Source organism: Lathamus discolor, chromosome 2 (assembly GCF_037157495.1).
Source record: "Lathamus discolor isolate bLatDis1 chromosome 2, bLatDis1.hap1, whole genome shotgun sequence".
Classification (NCBI taxonomy): domain Eukaryota; kingdom Metazoa; phylum Chordata; class Aves; order Psittaciformes; family Psittacidae; genus Lathamus; species Lathamus discolor.
The window spans coordinates 96,232,062-96,253,417 of record NC_088885.1 but is presented as its reverse complement, the minus strand read 5'-3'; the positions used below and the strand labels follow the sequence as shown (position 1 = coordinate 96,253,417).

Genomic DNA, 21,356 nt, shown 5'->3' with positions numbered 1-21,356 from the left:
AACAAAACTGGCTGTCTACCTTGCATAAACAGCCATCAATCCAAAGATCATCAGTGGATAGATGATGGAAGAAATGAAGTAAATCATACAATTATAATCTGCATTTTATAGATTAGTATTAATAAATTCTGATTCCTCACTAGAGGGAACTTTTCCACAAACTTGACCTTTGAGAAAGTCAAAAAAGAACAGCTGGGAATAAATGTGTTTTGTGAGTCAAGTACTGAGATACATACCCAGTTGCCACTTACAATTTATGCACTTCCAACACTTTCAAAGTCAATAGGAATTACCGCATTATGACTGAGAAGGGACCAAGTAAAGACCTTAGTGTATCGTAATTTAAGACCTGATGAGTTGTTTCCGCTAACTTTGGATAAGTCCTAGATTTGCTCACCTACCATGACTGAACTTCATTTCATTTAGGTTGCTTTTTGAGATACATTAAATTAATTGTATTTAATTAGTCTACTGAGACATGACTGCTGCTGCATACTCTCAAGCATTTTAAGCCCAAAAGCAGGCCTTAAAACCTAGTTGTATGTAGAAGTAACTGTTCTTTACACATCACTGACCTTCAAAACTGATATGCTAATTACATAAAAAGTTAGCCTTGAAAAGCATCAAATGCTAAGTTTCTAAATTTTAAAAAGAGATACAGAGATACAAGATAGTGTTTGAATAAATTCTGCTCCTTACCTGAACCAAATTCCATCCCTTTAGAGACTCAGCAATGATAGATGTAACTGTTGCACATACACCACCAAAAACCATCAGATGATTAGGTCCATATTTTATTGCATCATAGAAGGCTTTGAGTCCTTTTGCATTATCACACTGGAAAAAGAAAAGAAAAAGACAATATTCAACACTACAGATAACATACTCAACTACTACTGGGCAGGGGAAAAAAATCATGGGTTTACACTGATGTAAAATTTGTACAGTGTGTAACATCTAAGACCCAAACATGAAAAACTGGATCTTTAATGTGCTGTAGTAAAAGAACAGGTATATCCCTCCTTATTCATTCAAAACCCCTTACATCTTCCTTCCAAGACAAAGCTGCAACATCTGAATATTGATTCCAGCATTTGACAAAAAACAGTCTCCTACCCTCCCACAAAAAAACTACAAAAAAAAAAAAAAAAAAGACAAAAAACTGTTGACTGAAACCTTTTTTACATTCAGAGCTATAATTTCCCAAAGCAAAATTCAGAATCTAACACCAGATGCCAGCAGGACATCCAGAGTTGGAGGAAAGTTTGACAATACCAATGGTCTCTGTAAAGAAAGCTCTGTCTCTAATGAAGACTCCTAAGTAACCTATCCTAAAGGTCCAACTTCAGTATTCTGTGCAATATTACATAGTAGAGAGCCTCTCATTTAGAAGAACAACACAAAGACTTCAAGAAGCACCAAGAAAATATTCTTTCAAAATGTTAAAAGTGAATTATTATGTTCTCATAGCTTGCACTTCTCTGAGCAGAACACTGGACCAAATAACCTGAGGTCACTTCTATCCAGATGTGTTCTGGGTTTCTCTGGTAATTAGATCATTATTTCAGGTGTAAAGAATTTTACCACAAATTGAGACCAGGACTGAAAACTAAGATGGAAAGGGTGATACCAATCAACATTGCAAAAGATATATTAATCCTTGATTAGAGTAGCATCAATCATTCATAACTTATGTAGTCACGACTTAACTCCTGAGCTTGCAGAAGAGCATTCATGAATTATGTACTTGAAGTTAAGAATCTGATTCCAAACCATACTGGAAGTTAGAATTGCCAAGAAGCTATCATGGTAGCTGACACTGCTCCGCTAGAAGCCACTTCTTTAGCTCTCTTTTTGAAACAAAATTTTACCTCCCCTACAAAGTCTTCCTCATATACTGTGTTTATAAGAAGGATCCATCAGGCTCCAATATTTCATTATGATAATTCAATAAAACAGTTCATTTACTATTGGCATCAAAGTAGTGATTGTATAACATTCTGTGGAGAGAATAAAGATTTTGACTAAGAAGTTTGCAAGCTTATATTAATCTCCTTACTGAATTAATATGCTAAAAGAAAAATTATTCGATTTGCAATCTATCTGCAAGAACAGAATTGTTACTCCCACTTACTCAAATGGTACAGATTCTTACTACATAGACTTTTTTAAATTGCATAATATAGCACAACATTTTCCTTCTTATTATAGGTAAAAAAAAAAAAAAAAAAGAAAAAAGATTAAAACCCTTCAAAACATTTGGTATGGCAGAGGGTCCCTTGTCAATTTGACAGACTGGTGGCAAACTCACATTATGAAGGAATTAAGATTGCGATTGCTGCAACAAGCACCACCTCCATTCTTACTCCTCCACCCCCTAGCTAAAGAGCAGTTTATTGAAGAGCAACTAGAATACTCAGATACTTCTTTACTTTTATAAGCAGCTAAGGACACAAGAGCTTTAAGTATCTGAACTTAACTGACAATTATCCAATTTTATGCCACATATTTTAAATATATCACTAACAGTTTAAGAATACAAATCATATATGAAATAAGGGAGATGCTGGTAGCAAAATAAAAGCCAGAAGCTTGAATCCCTGAAGGGCTACATATGTAAAATTGATGGAGAAATAAAATTGTGCGTTCTACGATAAACAATAAAGACCTATAGTCTATTATTAGAAGTAAAAATTCATACTAAAATTCACCATTACATCACAAAAGACCGACGCATTTTTAACTACTAGTTGCCTACAGATTGTTTCTCACTGCAGTAAACTTACGCAGTTACAGATCCCAGTAGGTCAATTCACTGGGAGATCCAGAACCGCTATTATGATAAGTTTTATCTTTCTTATGTATTTATTTATACTTATGAAGACACTTGCATAACAACAATCCTTCTCAATCACACAGCGAGTCTCTTGGGAAGGTGTGCTGAAAGCTTTATACATCTCTCCCAAAGTGATAGATTCACCCCATTGAGATACGTCACTGATCAATCCAAAGAACACAAAATAACACATGGGCTTCAGTTAAAAGCCTACCATGTTTTCATGTTTGTACTTTCTTCCTGACTATGCTCAGCTCTCTCCATTTTAGACAACCACAAATAATTACAGGACTCCATTCGCTCCTCGAGCAGAACTCCCAAAGTGGTCAAAAATATGTGTCAGAGATAAAAGAAAAAGAACTCAATACTGTGGCTAGCCACAATGGGACAGAAACACAAGCAAAAATGAGAAAGATGGGAGAAAGCAGACTCTCACATTTGTTTACCATCACCTTTCACAACATGCAGTGCTTATAGCATTCTTCCCTGCAAGCAACAGATGAGTTTGTCACAAGCATTAAAAAATGAACATTCAGATAGAAATAATAGCCATACCAGGCCAGACAGACAAGCAGTTAGCAAAGGTTTCTTCCTACCTGTAGTCTGAGGAACATACCATTAGTGAGCTTTTAACAAGCCCTTTTACCAACTTTACTTTTTCAGAGATCCCAGAAGGCCACTGTTCATGATCTACTGTCAAATCCTACATATTGAATCCTAAAAGAGGGCAACATTGATGAAAGGCAACAAGCACACACCACTGAAATTCCCACCATATACCCACCAAGTGAATTCTTGAACCATCATGAAGTGACTACAACTAGGTCCACAAACAATGCTATGCAGCAATCCAATTACAGTGCAACAAAAGACTGCATAAGAACCAAAATCCTCATTGAAAAGCACAGATTAGAAAGTAGAAAGTCCTGGCCACATGTGGATGACAAGAAGCTGACTGGCTTATTAACTGGAGCACAACTAAGGGCAATGAAGGAGAAAGAATCCGTCATAAAAAGACAAACCCAAACAATAAAAAATGTCACCGGAAGGAGCCAACACTGCTTTTGTTAGCTAGTTCTTCCCCACCTAAATTGTCATCAACATCTCTATTTTACTGAGCTGAACTGCAGCCAGCTCACTTTCAACTCATATAATAAACACAGACAGCCATGCTGTGCTGCTGATCTTGACTGCACATTGAAACACTGAGGATGGCTTCAATACCTTTCACTGGAGAAACTTAGTTTTAGCGTAACTGGAATTTCAGATACATGCGATTTAGTACATGCTACAATTTTCTTAAGAGGAAGGGGCTTAAAACTACTCACCCCAAACATATTAATTGCTGTGCTTAGTCTCAGCCAAAAGCTGGTAATAAGCCACATATAAATAGCAAATATACATATTAAAGAAATAATTATATTAAATGCGTTGCTTCACACACTGACTTGATACAGATTATATGAACAGTTCACAAGGAGAAATATCAGCAAATCACCAAGCAAAGGTCTGTGAAAGGTCGTACCTCTCACTGCGACAGACATTAATATCACAGGTGGCACCTGACGAAGGCATAGTTTTCATTTCCAAGGAAACTGAACCACTTATTTTAACTAACAAAAATAGCCAGATGAACTGCTACACAGGAGAGTAGTCTAATGAGCTTGGGGAGTGAACTGTTAACCCTCCTGAATCTTCTTCAGAAGGACAAATAAAAAAACCTATCATCCTCCATGAAGGATGTGGATACACAGGGAGGAAGTACTGCCTGAAGCATAAGGGGTGCACAAGGACAAGAGACCTTTCTGCAGAGAACAGTGCAGCAGCTGAATACATAAGTGAGACCTTTTCCACTGTATCTAAAGGCCCTCTGCAGTGGAGAGAAAGGAAGTCCCATGTGAAGGACACACACCACTGAAGTCAGAAAAAGCAGCAGAACTGACTCGTGAGGACTTCTGGCTGCCAGAAAGGCTGTCTGGCTGACTGTGACAGAGATGCCAGGGTGTGTACTCAAACCCCTCACGGCCATAAGCATAACAGTGTAAATCCTTAGTGCACAGAATGGAAATTCTCATGGGTCTCATAGATAAAGCTTTGTTGATTCCTATAACACTGACACATTTGAGTAACTACAGGACTAGCAGAAGAGCAGATACTTGTAACTTAGCTGATCTTGTTAGATTCACATAGCAATGAGAACTATTGGGAATGGTTGCACTAGTAAGATGAACGATTATAGTAAGATATCCAGCTGTTGGATAGCTATGCTCAGCTGTTTCTCAGTTAGCTATATCCGGGCACAACTTCTTATCTGAGTAAATGTAAACCTGAGGAACAATTCTGCTATCTATTGAGTTACTGACTACTGAAATCAGAGATCCTTTACAACGACAGGGAATCACCAACACCTGTCATCTGCACAACAAAATCTCAAACTTCAAGCTTTCAGCATCACTCTGCACTGAATATCATCAGAAAGAGAAGCAAGGGCTCATAAATATATTGATGAGACTTACTTGAACAGAGAGAACATAAGTACAAAGCTTTATTCCTATCCTCTGCAAAGTCTTGCTTAAGGACTAACTCTACATTGGATTATCAGCTTGAAAGGAGACAAAAGAACATCAACTTTCTTTTATTATTATTGTTTATTTTCATTCACTTCTTTAAAGTCATCAAGCAATTCAGACAATTTGGTGAAGAGCATACTGACAATTGTTCTAAGCTACAATAATAGTCAATCAGGTTAACGTCCTCTCCCTGGTTTTATAGGCAAAGAATACTTCCCCTGAGGTATCCTCTCTGTTTCCAAGTACCTGCAGCAGAGGTACTTTGAAAGCCAGCAATTTTTACTTTTGTTTGTTTGGTTGGTTTTTATTGCTGTAACTAGATTTTCTTTCCATGAGTTTGTACAACTGCTCTTGGAACCACCATTTTGACAACCGCAACATTTGTGGCATCACTTATCCATTGAAAGACAAACCACTTCCTTTAATTTGTTCTAAATTTCTTCACACTGCACAAAGTAGGTGTGAAACACCTTACTAGGGGATGTTACGAATGTTATAAAGTTCACAAATGCATGAAAAGAAATCGGACTAGTTCATAGATCAAGTCAAAACTTCTTAATAGAGATACAGTGATTTTCTCAGGTACTCCCGAATCTGAGATTAATGGTGGCTCAGACAGTGTTCTGGGGAAGGTGGATTAAAAACTTGCCCTGTCCCAACAATCTGCTGTTCCAGGATAACACTGACTATTTGCACCAAGTCTGGTCTGAAACACTGTAGGAATTCCTGTGTTCTGCATTTGAAAAACACAAACAAATATGACACCTTTCAACTACTACACCAAACTTCCATATCTTTAAAGTTAACTTATCCCGAACTGTGGGGTCTTCTGTATACAATTTCTCTATCACCTTTGAATTTTAACCACTAGCAGTGAGATTTCATTTTGGTTTAGAAGGATTGGACACTGCAGAGGAGGACTTAATTCAGTGAAATATTTCCCAGTAAATTAACCCTCTCACCGTGACAACGCTTGACACACTTTGAGACTTTACCTAGCAACCCTGTTTATCTGATCCTGCCTGCTGTATAGGGAATAGTTGACAGAGTGCTGCCATTAAGGCACTTGTGCTTGGCATCCCATTTAACAGCTTGTATTCTGCCTCAGGTGTCACTTGCCTCTTAAGTCACTGACTCCACAGCAGGGGTGACTACTCACTCTCCTGTCACCTGACTTCCTAAGAGACTGTCTAAACACCTCATGAAGCCTCAGCTTCGTTTCCAGTCTTTCCTTATAAGACGAGTATATATACTTTCTACATTTTTCCCCCATTTATTCTTTTTTTAATTTATATGACTTATATTTTCTGTCTTGTTACTATTTCTTTGAGTATATATAACATTTACACTGGACAATTCTAATTTAAGAACTCCAATATGAAATGGAGTGTAGCAAATGGATAAATCCTGTGTAATCAAAACTGACTCTGCCTAAGTTTCCACCAGGAATAAATATGCAGTAATAGCAAAGATCAAATTGACTTCCTTTTTTCACAGTAAACTTGTATTCAGCTTGGAAGTTGGTGTCTTACCATAAAGAGGAACAGCCCTGCGGACACTAAGGGCAGTGCAGAAGGAAGAGGTGCTCTTGGTGCCAGAGCAAAGACTCTCCTGCAGACCATAGTGAGGCAGGCTGTGACCCTGAAGCTCATGGAGGACAACAATGGAGCAGGTGCTCACCTGCAGCCCAGAGAAGAGAAGACCCCACACGTGAGTAATTTTAAGGAGGGTCTACTACACGCTTTTTTCTGGCTGTACCACTGATCAAATGCAGGAGTTGCTTGAGGGCTGAACAGCAATGAAATTCATATTTCAGGTAACACTTGCCAGGATGTCTTTAGAAAGGTGAACATGAATTCAAAACATTAACATCTCATTCTGAATTGCTAATGGAAAACCAGCATTTGAGCCTCAGAGAGATCCTATTGTGCAATATAAGCAATTAGTCAGATCCCACAGCATAAGTTACTGAGCTCTGCTGGATTACTCTGCAGCTGGACCCATCATTAACCAGAATCAAACTGGTGTTGACTGAAATAGTCCTGGGCCAGAGGACATTTTGTAACATCCATACAGTTATTTCCTCACCCACAACATACAGATAATTTTATTTAACTCATTCAGTTCTGCAACAATCCAGTACTACTACACAAGACAGTTTTACAGATGTTTTCTAATCAGGATCATTGGTTAAAATGAATGAATGTTCACACACACAACGCTATCCTGAATTAGAAGTTTTCCAAGTAGCCTTAAAGCTGTATGCAGACATTCAGTTTTATGCCATAAATAAGTAAAAACCACTTATGTATTTTGGTAGATTGAGCATTAACAGGGAGACCAATGCCTTGCTTGCTTCTGTTTTTTCCTTCCTACATAATCTATACTGCTCCATGGTTAACACCTTTCATGGAAATAAGTGAAATTCTGGGAAAACATAAAAGTAAAGAGGTATAGTGTAGGAAAATAAATACAAAGATGCTTAGAAAACAGATAACATGTCCTGCTATTGAGAATATAAGCCAGCCCAGGTTTCTCCACGTTTTCCAGTTTTTCTACCAAGAAATTCAACTTTACAATCATTTCTAACAAAACAAAGAATTAGTTTTAATCACTCAACACATGAGGAAAATATCTCTGCTCTTTATTTCCATCAAAAGGCTTTTAAAAATTCTCCAAGGAAATCAGTTGTGGGTTTGCATTTAGGAAACCTCAAAGCTACAAATTGTTTCAGGCACTGGAGTCCCAAGATCATTATCACTTAAATTTCTTGTTGAAAACTACTTACTATTTTGTTGCCTCTTATACCTAAAAACCTGTGCTGTAGTAGTTTTACAAGGCATATGCCAGTTGCAACTGAAGTACAAAATGAAGAGCTAAGGAAGATAATTTTGGCAGGCTCAACACAGTCACCAATGTCAGTTGTTCAGTTTTGTACTTTTTGTACTTCCCTCATCTTTTTCTTCTCTTCATTCATTACCATTTATTCTTACACTACCATAAATAGCCTATATTTTCATAATCACACTCTGTTGGACTATTTTCATTAAATTCACTCTCATTCCATTCCCTGTACTTTTTAGAATATAGGGAAGAAGTCACAAAAGTGGAAAGATGCGTCATTCAAACATGGTATCTGGTTTTTCCAGATCTGGCGTATGAGCACTGCAAAACGTATGACTTTCAGCATGAACAATCAAAAATAAAAAAATCAAAACTTAATACAGAAGAACTTCATTCTATGCTTAGTAAAACAGTTTTTCTGAAACTATCTTTAAGAAGTTGATATTTTTCCAGTGTGTTCCTTTTCTCATATTTTTCCAGTGTGCTCCTTCTCTCAAGTCTAGTATTAGCTGTGTACTTACTATGAGGACTGGGGTTTTACCCAGGTCATTTTTGGAGAAGGAAATATCACCTCCTGCAGGGAAGGGTCACCGTCTCTGAACTGTTGGATTGCTTCTTCTCAGCACACTGAAAATAGTTGCACACTGAAAATGTGAAACTACTTTTAACAGCAGCTGTGATCTTTGTAGCAAACAGAAGTTGGGACTGAAATAAGAGACTATAGAGGGAGAGAATCAAAATTTATAAACAAAAATCAGGAAGCTTTTGTAGATGGAAGAAAATGGAAGTGTAACAGTGTGAAACATCTGAAGTAACAGCAATATACATCAGAGTATGCCTGGCATCCCACTCTCCAGTAATAAGCTGCAATTGAAACCAAGATACGAGTGCAATGATATTTTGAAAAATTGCTTGGCCCTCAGCAATCAGCAAGAATCAGTTGTTAGGGAAGTCTGGTGTATGAATTCTTTCTTTCCTATTACCTGCTTACTCCTGAAAAAGACTCTAGTTTTAGAAAGGTTTAAAGAAAAGAAAAAGGAATCTTTCATGATAAAAGACAGGAAAGGTGATGGTGGGAAGTGTAGGACCTGGCATGATGTGAATGGTGTGGAATAAGGGGTAGATATTGTCCTGGTTTTGAATGGGATAGTTAATTTTCTTCCAAGTAGTTGATGCAGTGTTGTGTTTTGGCTTTAGTCTGAGAATAATGCTGACAGCAACAACTGAAACATCGGTGTGTTAGGTAGCACTTACCCTGATCAAGGACTTTTCAGTCTCTCATGCTCCGCCACTGAGGAGGGGCACAAGAAGCCAGGAGGAAGCAGAGACAGGACACCTGAGCCAAACTAGCCAAAGGGGTATTCCATACCATAGCACATCATGCCCAGTGTATAAACTGGGGGGAGTTACCTGGAAGGCCCAAATCACTGCTCAGGTCAGGCTGGGCATCGGTCAGCTGATGATGAGAAATTGTATTGTGCATCTTTTGTGTTTATTGCGGTTTTTTCTCCTTTTCTGCTTTCATTTTCTCTCTCTCTCTTTATTCCCCTTAGTAGTAGTATCAGCATTAGTATTATATTGTACTTCAGTTATTAAACTGTTCTTATCTCAACCTGTGGGGTTTACATTCTTTTGATTCTCTTCCCCATCCTGCCTGAAGAAGGGTGGAAGGGCAGGGGTGGTGGGCTAACAGCTCTTAAGCTATCACAGGATGTTTGCAGCTGTCTTGAGAATATATTTGAATTTTAATAAAACATCAGGGAGTATCTGGTATTTTCTGAAAAACAGATTAAAAACTCTTGAGAGGAAACTCTTCTTAATGAAGAGTGCCAAGTGGTATAAGGCACACCCATCATGGCTTTTTCTGAAGCCATATTGTTTATAAATCGTTTTTAATTTTAGTTCCCCAGCAAAAAAACTGGAAATACAGACACAGCTCAGAAGAACATTAGGGTTCTGATAAATTAAGAGATTAAAAGGAGCTTAATGAATTAATAATAGTTGTCCTGGGTTCAGCAGTAGCAGTCAATTTTTCTCTGTCTTAGTAGCTGGTGCAGCGCTGTGTTTTTGACTTTCGGCCTGGGAACAGCGCTGATAACACCGATGGTTTTAGTTACTGCTCAAATGTTTAGTCTGACCAAGGACTTTGTGAGTCTCATGCTCTGCCAGAGAGGAGGGGAGGCTGGGAGGAAGCAGAGACAGGACACCTGACCCAAACTGACCAAAGAGGTATTCCATACCACAGCACGTCATGCCTGGGAGGTAACTGGGAGTTACCCAGAAGGGCAGGGACTGCTCGGTCAGGCTCGTTTCGGCAGGTGATATTGTATTCTCTTCCCTTGTTATTTTCCTTTATCACTATTATTATTGGTGGTAACAGCAGTGATTTGTGTTATACCTTAGTTACTGGGCTGTTCTTATCTCAGCCCGTGGGAGTTACATTCTTTTGATTCTCCTCCCCATCCCTCTGGGAGCAGGGGGGGAAGGGAAGGGGCGGGGAAGGGAAGAGTGGGGGGAGTAGCCTGCATGGCTGACTTGCAGACAGGGTTTAAACCACGACAATAGTAAAGAGATATTTCTTGACCCAAAGGTCTTCATCACGTCTATGATTTTTAATTAAAGTCTTACTGTGATGTAAAGCAGCTGAACTTCATCTATATTGAATAAAAATCTGCTAAGCTTATTTACCTAAGGAGGAATAACGTGATCATTTGAGTAATCTAGCATTGAAGTTAGCCCATAAAAGCCAAATGAATTCACGGTACATTTTAATTTGGCTTAAGGTAACCTATAACCATTTTATAGAAGTCTCAGGATGGAAACAGGTAAGAGTGAATAACAGCACAGGTAAACATCATACCTTTTTTTTCCCCCTTAATACCCAGTGAAGCAATAGCATGGAGAGAACACAATTTCATTTTAATCACCCAGATGCATGACATTCAGGGCGTGAGTAGGCACAGTTCTTCGCAGTCAGCAGGTACCAAAACCCCTCAACATCCAAGTATCTCTGCCTTGCCTTAGTTATGTCCGACACTGGATTTCTGCAGCAGGTAGAATGTGCCTGTAGTGGCTACAGCACTCAAGCTTTCTCCTGACCCCACTGGCCATCGTATTTCATGCAGTGCAAATTGTCACAATAAACTCCATTATTCACAGGAGAGCTACACCATCCAAAGAACTTCCCACTTCTGTAAACATTTTGGAAAAGAGGGACTTTTTTGAACAGTAAAACCCTGAGATGCTGAATGTGCTCCTAGTTCAAACTCACCGTGACAAATTGTGTCACTGTGAATGACAGCATTGTGCCAAAATGGTGTACCAACACATTTGCCACACACACAGCACTTCCTGTGTGCAGAACAGGGCAGGAAGGCAGACAGTGGTAGAGAGACTCCAAAAAGGAACCAGCAGACTAACACAAACCTGACTCTGCAACAAGGAGCAGACTCATAAGCCTCAGAGGCAAAGGAAAGAAAAAGAAGCAGCCCTGGAAATACAGGGAGATATTGGAATGGAGAAATGTTTTAAAAAGATTCAAACTTCATGAACCCTACAGGCAGGTTTTTTGCAGGTATTTCTTCAAGCTTTTTCTTTAGTAACTTGTCCAACTCAAGTTTTCCTTATTTAAAGGCTCACTTTTACCTAGTTGGCTTTTATATTCCAGGAAACTAGTCAAAAGAGATTAGGAACCACTTCAGAAACACAGAATGGTAGATCTGTCTGACTAGTGGCCCTGCCACATTCACATGTGGACACTAAATTTTTCTCGCTTTAAAGCTATGCAAGAAAAATATTGCCTTCATACTGCAAACTGCAACCCAGTTAGCAAAGAGCTGTTCTTTTGCAACACCAAGACAGGCTAGCAGACTGACAACTAAATCCTCCACACTCACACTCAACAGCATAGTGTGGGATTTCTGCAAGCAGAATGACCAATACTCTTCTACTTTGGAGCACCTACAGAGAATCTTAATTAAGGCTGCCAAGAGCAGGGTATTACTCACCTTGATGTATCAATCCTTGGGGGTTCCCCTCCTTATGCTTCATCAAAAATAGGACATGTGGAACAAAAGTGAAATAGAGCTGTGCTGTAAGCAGGCGAAATGCCCACAGAGTGCATAGATCAAACCTGAAGTCAGTCCCCAATTAACCTCCCAGAGGTTTAAAAGCAAGTCTGGAAGCTGCAAACAATCCATACTAGAAACTAAGACCTGCTACCTTGTCCATCTCAGCCTGATGAAGTCACCCCAAGTCTCTTCCTTAGTTACCTTATTTTAGTTTGTTAAATGTATATGCTTGTAACACACTCACAGCAAACCCATTTGTTCTTCAATTCCTTGCCTGCTTGCCACCCTAGGTCAAAAAAAAAACCAGAATTTTTTGTCTCTGTGCATGCTATTCTCCTTCGTAATGAAATCCCAACAGGAACTCCCACAGACGTGTCACTGAACTAGTAATTCCTGATGGCTGTGTACTACCAAACTCTACAGAAATCTCACTGATGCACCATCAAGAAGTTCCAAACCTTCACACCATATTTTCCACTTTGGCAAATCAGGATGTGTATGTGTGCTAGCATGTGCAGGCAGGGGCAGGGACAGAGGCAGGAGAAGGACAACAGCATTGCTGGTTACCACGGATCTTCCTGCAGCATTAGACTGCTCTGTTTAGAGGGTGAATGACAATACAGCAGTCCAAAGCAGATGCTCTTTTCAAACACCCTGTACCTCAGATTCAAGAATGACAGATTACCACTAGTCTTCTACATATTAATTGTAAAAAAGAAAATCACAAGCAAACAGAAAATCAAAGCAAACAAGAGGAAAAAAAAAACCCCAAAAAAAAAACCAAAAACCCAACAAACAACACTACAAAGAGAAAAAAATACAACCCTCACATCAAAATAAAAACAGCAAGCAAACTCTACAAATAAACCACCAATCTCTCCAGAAAATGGAGCTGGAAGCACAAGTCAACTTGCTGAGCTAAGAAACACATAGTGATAAATAACATCTCAGGTGCCAGTTCATGAAACCATGGAACAGCCCATTCCTCAAGCACAGTAGAGGCTGTATTCCTTAGCAACAGTAAAACCAGTGGAACAAACAAGGATAGATTCTCCCATTGCCTCTTACTTACACTGCTAGGTGCCAACTGATGGGAGAGTGAGTGAGCACCAGCTTCGAGTGTGCTCAAAATGTAGTTTAAGCTACTATACGAGTTGGAAGATAGGAGACTCACACCCACACCACAGAAGAAGAAAGACAAGCAAAGATATGTATTAATCATAAAATGCACAATATTAACATGGATTTGGGTGGCATATGGCGTGTTAGTGTGCAAATACATGCATGAGTTGGGGGAAAAATTGTCGCATGTCTCCCCTAACCACAAAAGCTTAATCACTTCTTTCAGCTCAGCTTACCAGAATTTTTCAACAGATATCAGTTAGAAGCAGATATGACAAAACAACTACACCTCCAGATTTCAGAACTCCTCATGCTTTAAATTCACTATGATAACAAAACTCTACTGAGTGAAGGAAAACCAAAAATTTGCCCACTGCTTTCTTCATTATGTTGTAATCACTTGTGTGAATTTGATTTATTAATAAACCATGAATGGCGTGTTCAACCATACACATCAGAAACAAATAAGAACATAATTAATTGAGATCACAACAGAAAACAAATTTAGAAAAATCAGACTATAAGAGTTATTTGCAGTGTTTCTCATGAATTATTCCTCAAGTTAGTATTGTAACATTCAAATCAACACACAAATGTTTTTTCAGTACTTAAGACTTTGTACATAGACTATTAATAATCAGCTTCTGCATGTTGTGTACTTCCACTCTATAACACAACTTATGAAAACAGAGATCAGCTCATAGCTAACAAAGTATTAACTCTTAACAATTAAAAAAATACTCTTTTGAGTCTTGTTTTGATGTTTTTTCAACTTGTTTGTGCATTAACTCCATCAGATGTATTATGAGCAACTTACACTAGTCACACTCATACTCCTCATTGAGCAGAAATAAGGCACCTTTTGATGCAATACTTGGTTTCTCACTGTCAGTGAATTTGCACACACATTTTGCAATGTCAATTAACAGTCTAGTTTAGACTTTTCAATAAAACATTCAGCAGCATTAATTCCTGAACTTTGTCAACTTCAGTAAATATTGGTTAAGTTCTTAACTACAAATTTGTAGGGTCCAGGAAATGGGTTGTTATGATTCTACAGGCCATTTAATCAAAAGCTTGTAAAACAATATGACTTCTTTTAAAAGACCTGTCTAAATTAATCCAGTATGGAGTACTGATTCAGCATAGACACAACCCTTTTTCCCAAGAAATTCTATTTTTATAAAACATACACATCAAAAGGGACACACAGATTGTGCATGATTGTGCAAAAGCATGCAAAAAATACTAATTTCTGTTCAGAAATAACAAACCAGAACTGATATTGGTATAGCTTTAATCTGTGATAAATAATATAATTGCCTGCCATTTGCAATAAACCCTATTTTAAAATCTTGCAGAGTTTCTGTAAGCACTCCTATTGATATTACTCACCCTGGGACTTCAAACTTTAAGAAAATATTTATGACTGAATGTCTTCAAAATGGTATTTCTTCCGGTTCATGACAAATGTCTTATTTTGTGTGGTACGATTTTGTTACCTTTTAATATAAGCCACAAAAAAAAGGCATCAAGGACCTGAGGGGAAGATACCTTTTTTTCCATCTGAACTTCTAGACAGAGTAACATGACCCAAATAATTTCAGGACACCTTTAGCAGAAAAGCAGACACATGTCTGCTTTTGTCCAGATCATCTTGGGCCTGGGAGTTAAATAAATATATTGAACCTTGAGTGGCAGGACTGAACTACCTCAAGCTGAGAAAAGACACAAACATGAGGCTCTAAATATCAGCTAATGCTTTAAACACAAAGGTCAAAGTCAGCTAACCCTCCTTTTATGCTGAGTCCAACCCCTGCCAGCAAGTGCTTGTCAAACTGATCTTTTTTGGATTCAAATTTAAATGCAGTAACTCCTTAATGCCATTGATCCCTAAAGAAAGAGTTCAGTGATGTGCAAACATAAAACCCCCTTTTGATGTCATTGATTAAATCTGCAAGAAGCTAGAAAAGCAGGGAATATTAGCTTGAAGATCAGTAAGTTATAGTAATGATTCAAAAACTCCCCAGAAAGTACAAAAAAGCAAAGGCTGAACGAGCTAAAGAGAACATCAAGGCAATCCCACAAAGTGTGGAGCCAGTGGAAAAGGGCAGAGGCCAAAATTTCATCATACCAGATCTCTGAAAGACACAGCTTTGTCCTTCAAGGAAGCTCTTGGAAGAGCAAACTGAAGTGCTTTGCTTATAACTCATCTGCCTAAGCTCAGCCAAGTCAAATTGTTATGTTTGTACACTCGTCGGCTGGGCTGCCTTTCAGTGGAGCCTTGACAAGTCAAGGCTATGGTTTGACGGCACCCTCTTGAATGTCATCAAGGCAAATCCAAAGTCTTGCATGTAGGAAAAAATAGTTCCAGCTGGGGACTGATAGGCCATGTAGCACTCTTTAAGAAAGGAAAGGAAAGTGGGAGTCTGGTGAACAAGTAATTGAAAGTGCATCAGCAGTGTGCCTATGCAGTAGTGAGTGCTAACTGCTAATGCATTTTTTATGCATTAGCAAAAGCATAACCAGTGGTTTAGAAGGCAGTAGTCACTCCCATCAGTCATCATTGTTAAAACTGCATTTCAAGTTGTGTAGTCATATTTAAGCCTTCAAATACAAAAGAAATACTGGTAAACAGAAGAGAATCCAAGGAGGAACAACGAAATGGTGATGGAGCACATGAGGAACAGATGAGGAAGCTGGGATTCTTCAGCCTCAGGAAAAAAAAAGACTATCAGGGTATCTAACTGCAGGCTTCTGGTCCCTAAAAGGGGGAATACAGATGGAGCCAGACATTTCTCACAGATGTGCAATGGAAGAACAAGAGGTCACAGTCTCACATTACATCAAGACAAATACTGATTAGATTTAAGAGGGAAAAAGGCAAACTGAGTGATCAAGCACTGAAACTGATTAAGCTGCAGAGTGTGGGAAATCTCTGTCCTTGGAAGTTTTTGACACTGAGCAGGACAAGTTCCTGAGCAATTGGCCCTACTTTGAGTAGGATTTTGGACCAGATGAGCCCCAGAGGTCCTTTTGAATCAAAACTAATATGTGATACTTCAATAGCAAGCAGCCAAAAGAGCTGAAGCAGAGCAAGAAAAGCAAAAATCAGCCTCACAACACCATGTCCAGTCACAGCAGCACCCATGAGATGGGGGGAGGGGTGGACAAAGCAGGGTCTTCATCCCTATCTTTGGGATGAAGCCATGTGGTTAAAGACAGCAAGGTTTCTTGGCTAAAGCTTGTATCACACTGCTTCACCGCTAATATGAATCACTTTTCATTGGGAAAGCTGAAGTTGACTTTGGCTAGCATTTACTTAAGACAGCAATAAGAATACATTCATAAGAAATGGCATAAGAAAGAATGGCATTGCTAATTTTCACAGAAAAGCATCATGATCTCTGGCTTTCATGTAAGATTTTATTTGAAATCTTGTTTCTTGTTTTGCTTTTTTAAATTACATTTCTATCATGATTCGTTCTCTGCTAGCATAAAGAGAATTATTTACAAATTGCTATGGATAGTTGGACAATTGGTATCATCTGCTGTTCTCTTTGTACTAACATCAGATTGTTTTGCTGCAATTTTTCTAACTAGATGAATTTCAATTTGTCTAGTTAAAAACATTTTTTAAAACATCATTTAGACAAGTGATATCTATGTTCTTTCATTTTTTACACACTTCCTATATTCACCCAACAACTTCAAAAACAAGTGAGGAACAATGCAATGCAACAGTATTTAGTCCACAAACACTGGATGTGTCACCTTTTGCCAAGGTCCAGAATAACTGCTTGCAAGTCAGAGTTTGTAAAAGCTCACTGAAAACAATGATAGTAATTTTCCTTGTAATCATCTAAATGAAATATTGAAATACTATAATCATTTAAGGTATTTATAAAACTTAATGTAATTACAACTTCCCCTAGAAAACACCAGATTGTCTAGGCTATATTCCTGGAAAGAAAGCATCTGTTAATCTTGGTAAACAGAGTGGAAAAGTGACATCTGATTTAGAATAAACGTTCTTAAAATCCATCCACAGCACTTTTCACAGGACTATTACTTGATCTGGGACCAGCCCCAGAAGTTGCCAACATAACGCTACACCCTTAGAATCAAACCCTTGCTCTCCATCACTTCACTCTCTAGCTCTATGGTGCACAGTATTTCACAATGGAATTACTGCTAGTCAGAAGACACACAGAAGCCTGCAGCTACAAGAAAACACCACTTGAATATAATTATTGTGCTTCATCATCATGATCTTCTCTTTAAAAAAACTACTACACTCTATAGGTCTAGAAGGTGGAAAAACAGTGTTGGGAAGACATAGTTTGGGATAGCGAAACGGGTAGGAAAAGAGATGGTAAAATTAGAAAATGTAAGGGGACCTGAAACTATCCTGGGCAGACAAAAATTTACTGAGTAAATCCAAGCTAAAGTACTCTTCATGTATATTGTGATTGTGAGCCTGTGTCCTTTGAGGACAGATCTCATTTAAATGACTTCATTTTGGTAATCAGATAAAAAACTTCTTTTGATTCCCTTTGATTTGATTAAAATAGGAAGGAAAATAGCAGGTTTGTGTGCAAGAAAATACTATCACGTCAAGTTCCTTTCCCTTCTGAATGCTGCATAACCGTAGCACCACTTCTGCCCTGAGACATCCCAGCTACTTTCACTCCAATCCTTCTTTATACTCAGCTGAAAATCATTCCCCATTCATGTGTTCTATATACTCTTGCTCCAGGGCTAGGCTTACTTACAGAGTCCAATTGAAAATAAGCTTAACCATAATGTTTTCTGCTGAAGAGTGACAGAGAGAAGCATCTGCCTATACGGCTTCTATACGCTTCCCTGTATGGCCTAAAGTCTTCTGTGTATCCCAGCTTCACAAATACTTGATCCTAAGCTTAGACATGTGTCTAACCCAGCACTCTCGGTACCTTTTCAATACTTCTGTCCTGCAATCCCACTGACTACTGCATCCCTCTTCAAAGGGTACAACCCAAGGCCTCTAAGTAGAAGAGGCTGGGCATGCTACTGCAGCAGATATCTTCTGAGAAACCACTTCTGTGATGGACTTTCAGGAACCAATTAAACCACTTTATAAAGGTAGCCTTGCCCACTGGTAATTTGGATTTCTAACAGACGGCCAAAATTGCTTTACTGAGCATTCATTATCATTTTCACTTGGGAGAACATCATGTATGTTGCCTCGTTATTATTATATACTCTGTTATTCAGTGTAGCTTACACAAGGCTTTTTCAGATCTATCATTCTCAAATGTTGGCATTCAAATAGAAAGGAAGCGGTCCAACATACTGCAGTATCAGTATGGAAAATGTATTTTTACAGAAATTTATATCTGAAATTATTTAAGTACAAGGAGATGAAAAATGGGACATGCTATTCCTGCGCTTTATATAGTACTATCACCATGACCTTTTCCTTCTTTTCCAATTAACATCATGTCAGTCCCAAATATTCATGACATTAATATATTGATGAAATCAACGCAGGCATGTATGTTATTCATGCAAGATAATTACAGAGCTTCAAGAAAAAAGTATCTCACACTAGATGCCTCCTCTTGCTTCCTCCTCATCTTTGTCCTAGCCCACTGACCACAAAGAGAGGGAGATCCGAGCCCCTGCATCATCAAACTAGTACAAAGCCACTGTAATACAAGGACCTTTAGGACTTCACCAGACAATTACCTCAGCAGAATACAGCAGCATGTAATAGCTTCTGTACAATTCTTCCGCACCTCCCATAGTGTTCAGCAAACACTGTAACACCGGAGAGCGAAGAACTAACACTTCCTTGTATGTCAGGAATAACCAGCTTCCTATCATCTACCTTGTGAAGGTAGTACAAGTTAAACAACTTCAGATCTTTAAAAATTAAATTAAAGGAGGTTAATGTAGTTAAAGGAAAAGTAAGAAGTACAGGCAGTCAGCAGATGAGCAGAAGAGTGCGGTAAGCCTAGCACTAAAGCTGAACCTGCTAAACTGCAGTGCACATGTTCTTTTGCCTGGATTATTCTCTGCAAGAGAGGACAGCTACTGTTGTATTTCTGATTGTCATATTGACCTGTAATTGTCATTAGGCCATGCATTTTATTTCTATATAGACTCTGAATTTGCTAAAATTCAGCCCTTGGTTGTTAATATGGTGGATTTAAGTTCCACAAAGTTACGTATAGGATCCTCATTCATTGCTAGACCCAATATTGTTATCAGCACAGGCTAGAACATTCTTCTGGGCCTGGAGTAGAAGATGAATTTCTACAATTCTTAACATTTTTAGTTAGTGGTAGTGATTAATCACTGGCAAAGTTAATTCCTGTTTACATACACAAGAAAAGAGTTTACTTCTGCTAAAAGAAGTCAGTTTACTTCTGCTACCAGCTGTTCTTCTTTCAGGAGGTAAAGATTTGTACTGCGCTTTAAGTTTCTCCTTTCTAAATATCATGCTGTCTCATCAGGAGCCTGGCACTCTGAATCATTCGGGTACCAAAAAATCCATTTCAACCTATTGCTCAACATTGTTCACAGTCAACAAACACTGGGAAGATTAGATGCATCCAGACTAGTGAATCTACTTCTAAAATTCAGAAAACTCTTTTCTGATATATCAAAAGGGGGAATGCAAAGGGAAATTAAACGAAACCTGATGCTTGACATCTAACAATGAACAGAACTAGAAGGGTGATCTCTCCATTTAGCTGTCTTTAAGAAAGATGCTGTGAGGACATACTGCGTGGCCCAAGGAACACAACAGGCTCAAAAGATTGAATCTCACTGTCAAAGCTACCACCTGCCACCTCTGCACGCACTGGAGGTGCGGAAGGAACGAGCTGGACCTTGGGCAGTCTGACCAGGCTGGAAAAGAACCAGATAGCACCTCCATGGGGAACACAACACACTGCCACCTTCTCTGCCTTTCCTTAGATCACAAATGCCTGGGAAGCTGCATCTATGTTCCTGCTCTCACAAGTCTGTTACCTTCTGCTATTTAAGAGTCTCATATGTCCAGCAATATTCTCCTCAGAAGCACAAGACCTTTAATAAATCCACTGTGAGCCTGTCCTCAAAAGGGCAAACTAGAAGGAGTGTTTGAGGTCACTAAGATCTCCTCACAGGACAGCCTAAATGTCCATACTCACCGGTGGGGAGAAATACTGGGTTTTAGGGTGAAAGTTATCTTATATGAAGGTAGAGACATTGTTGCTTTTTTGAGTCCTTATTTAGAAGTGTTGGCACTTACCAAAAAATACAAAGTTACAACAAGCAGAAAAAGCCTAAAAATTAAATTGTCATAACAATCCATGTGCACTTATCCCACCTATGCCCTTAACTCAGCCGAGGGTACGGCTTATCCCCATGACTGAAGCTGAACTGAGATCTTGCTGCTGACAAGAGCAAGAGGCCCTGACCTTCTGCTCCTGCCACCCTCACAGTACATGTGGTTTTGACAGTCATATGATCTGACAGTGGATAAACTGAAACTATGAAAGAGCAGAAAAGTACACAGGTGATTTATTCCCCTCCTTGATCAGCTAGTAAAATCAACTTATCCTGAAACTAGGTGCAAGCAGGTGGGGGGGGGGGGGGGGGGGGGGGGAAGTTCAAGCAGGGGAGGCACAAGAATTATCACCTATAGCAGCAGCAAACACATAGTTGGGCTGGCTATGCTGTGACCATGCTCTTGAGGACAACTGCAAAGCTGCCTCTGGTGTGTGTTTTATAACAAAGGGCACAACTTTGCATCTACTATGGCCCTACTCCTCTTCTCTTGTTCACTTGCTGATTTCCGTTCTTCCTGCTCTTGTTTTTTTGATTTAAATGCTCACACACGTGCATAGCCTTGCAACATATGTCTTCAGCTTACAACTGTAA

The 21,356-nt window shown here is 38.9% G+C and overlaps 1 protein-coding gene across 1 annotated transcript in view; it reads right to left on the bottom strand.

Annotated features, from left to right (window-relative positions):
• Positions 1-21,356, bottom strand: part of GABBR2 (gamma-aminobutyric acid type B receptor subunit 2) — a 449,684-nt gene that overhangs the window by 351,290 nt on the left and 77,038 nt on the right. The window contains exon 2 of the mRNA XM_065669323.1: positions 700-837. Coding sequence (XP_065525395.1) covers positions 700-837 — 138 coding nt within the window. The remainder of the gene's footprint in view (positions 1-699; positions 838-21,356) is intronic.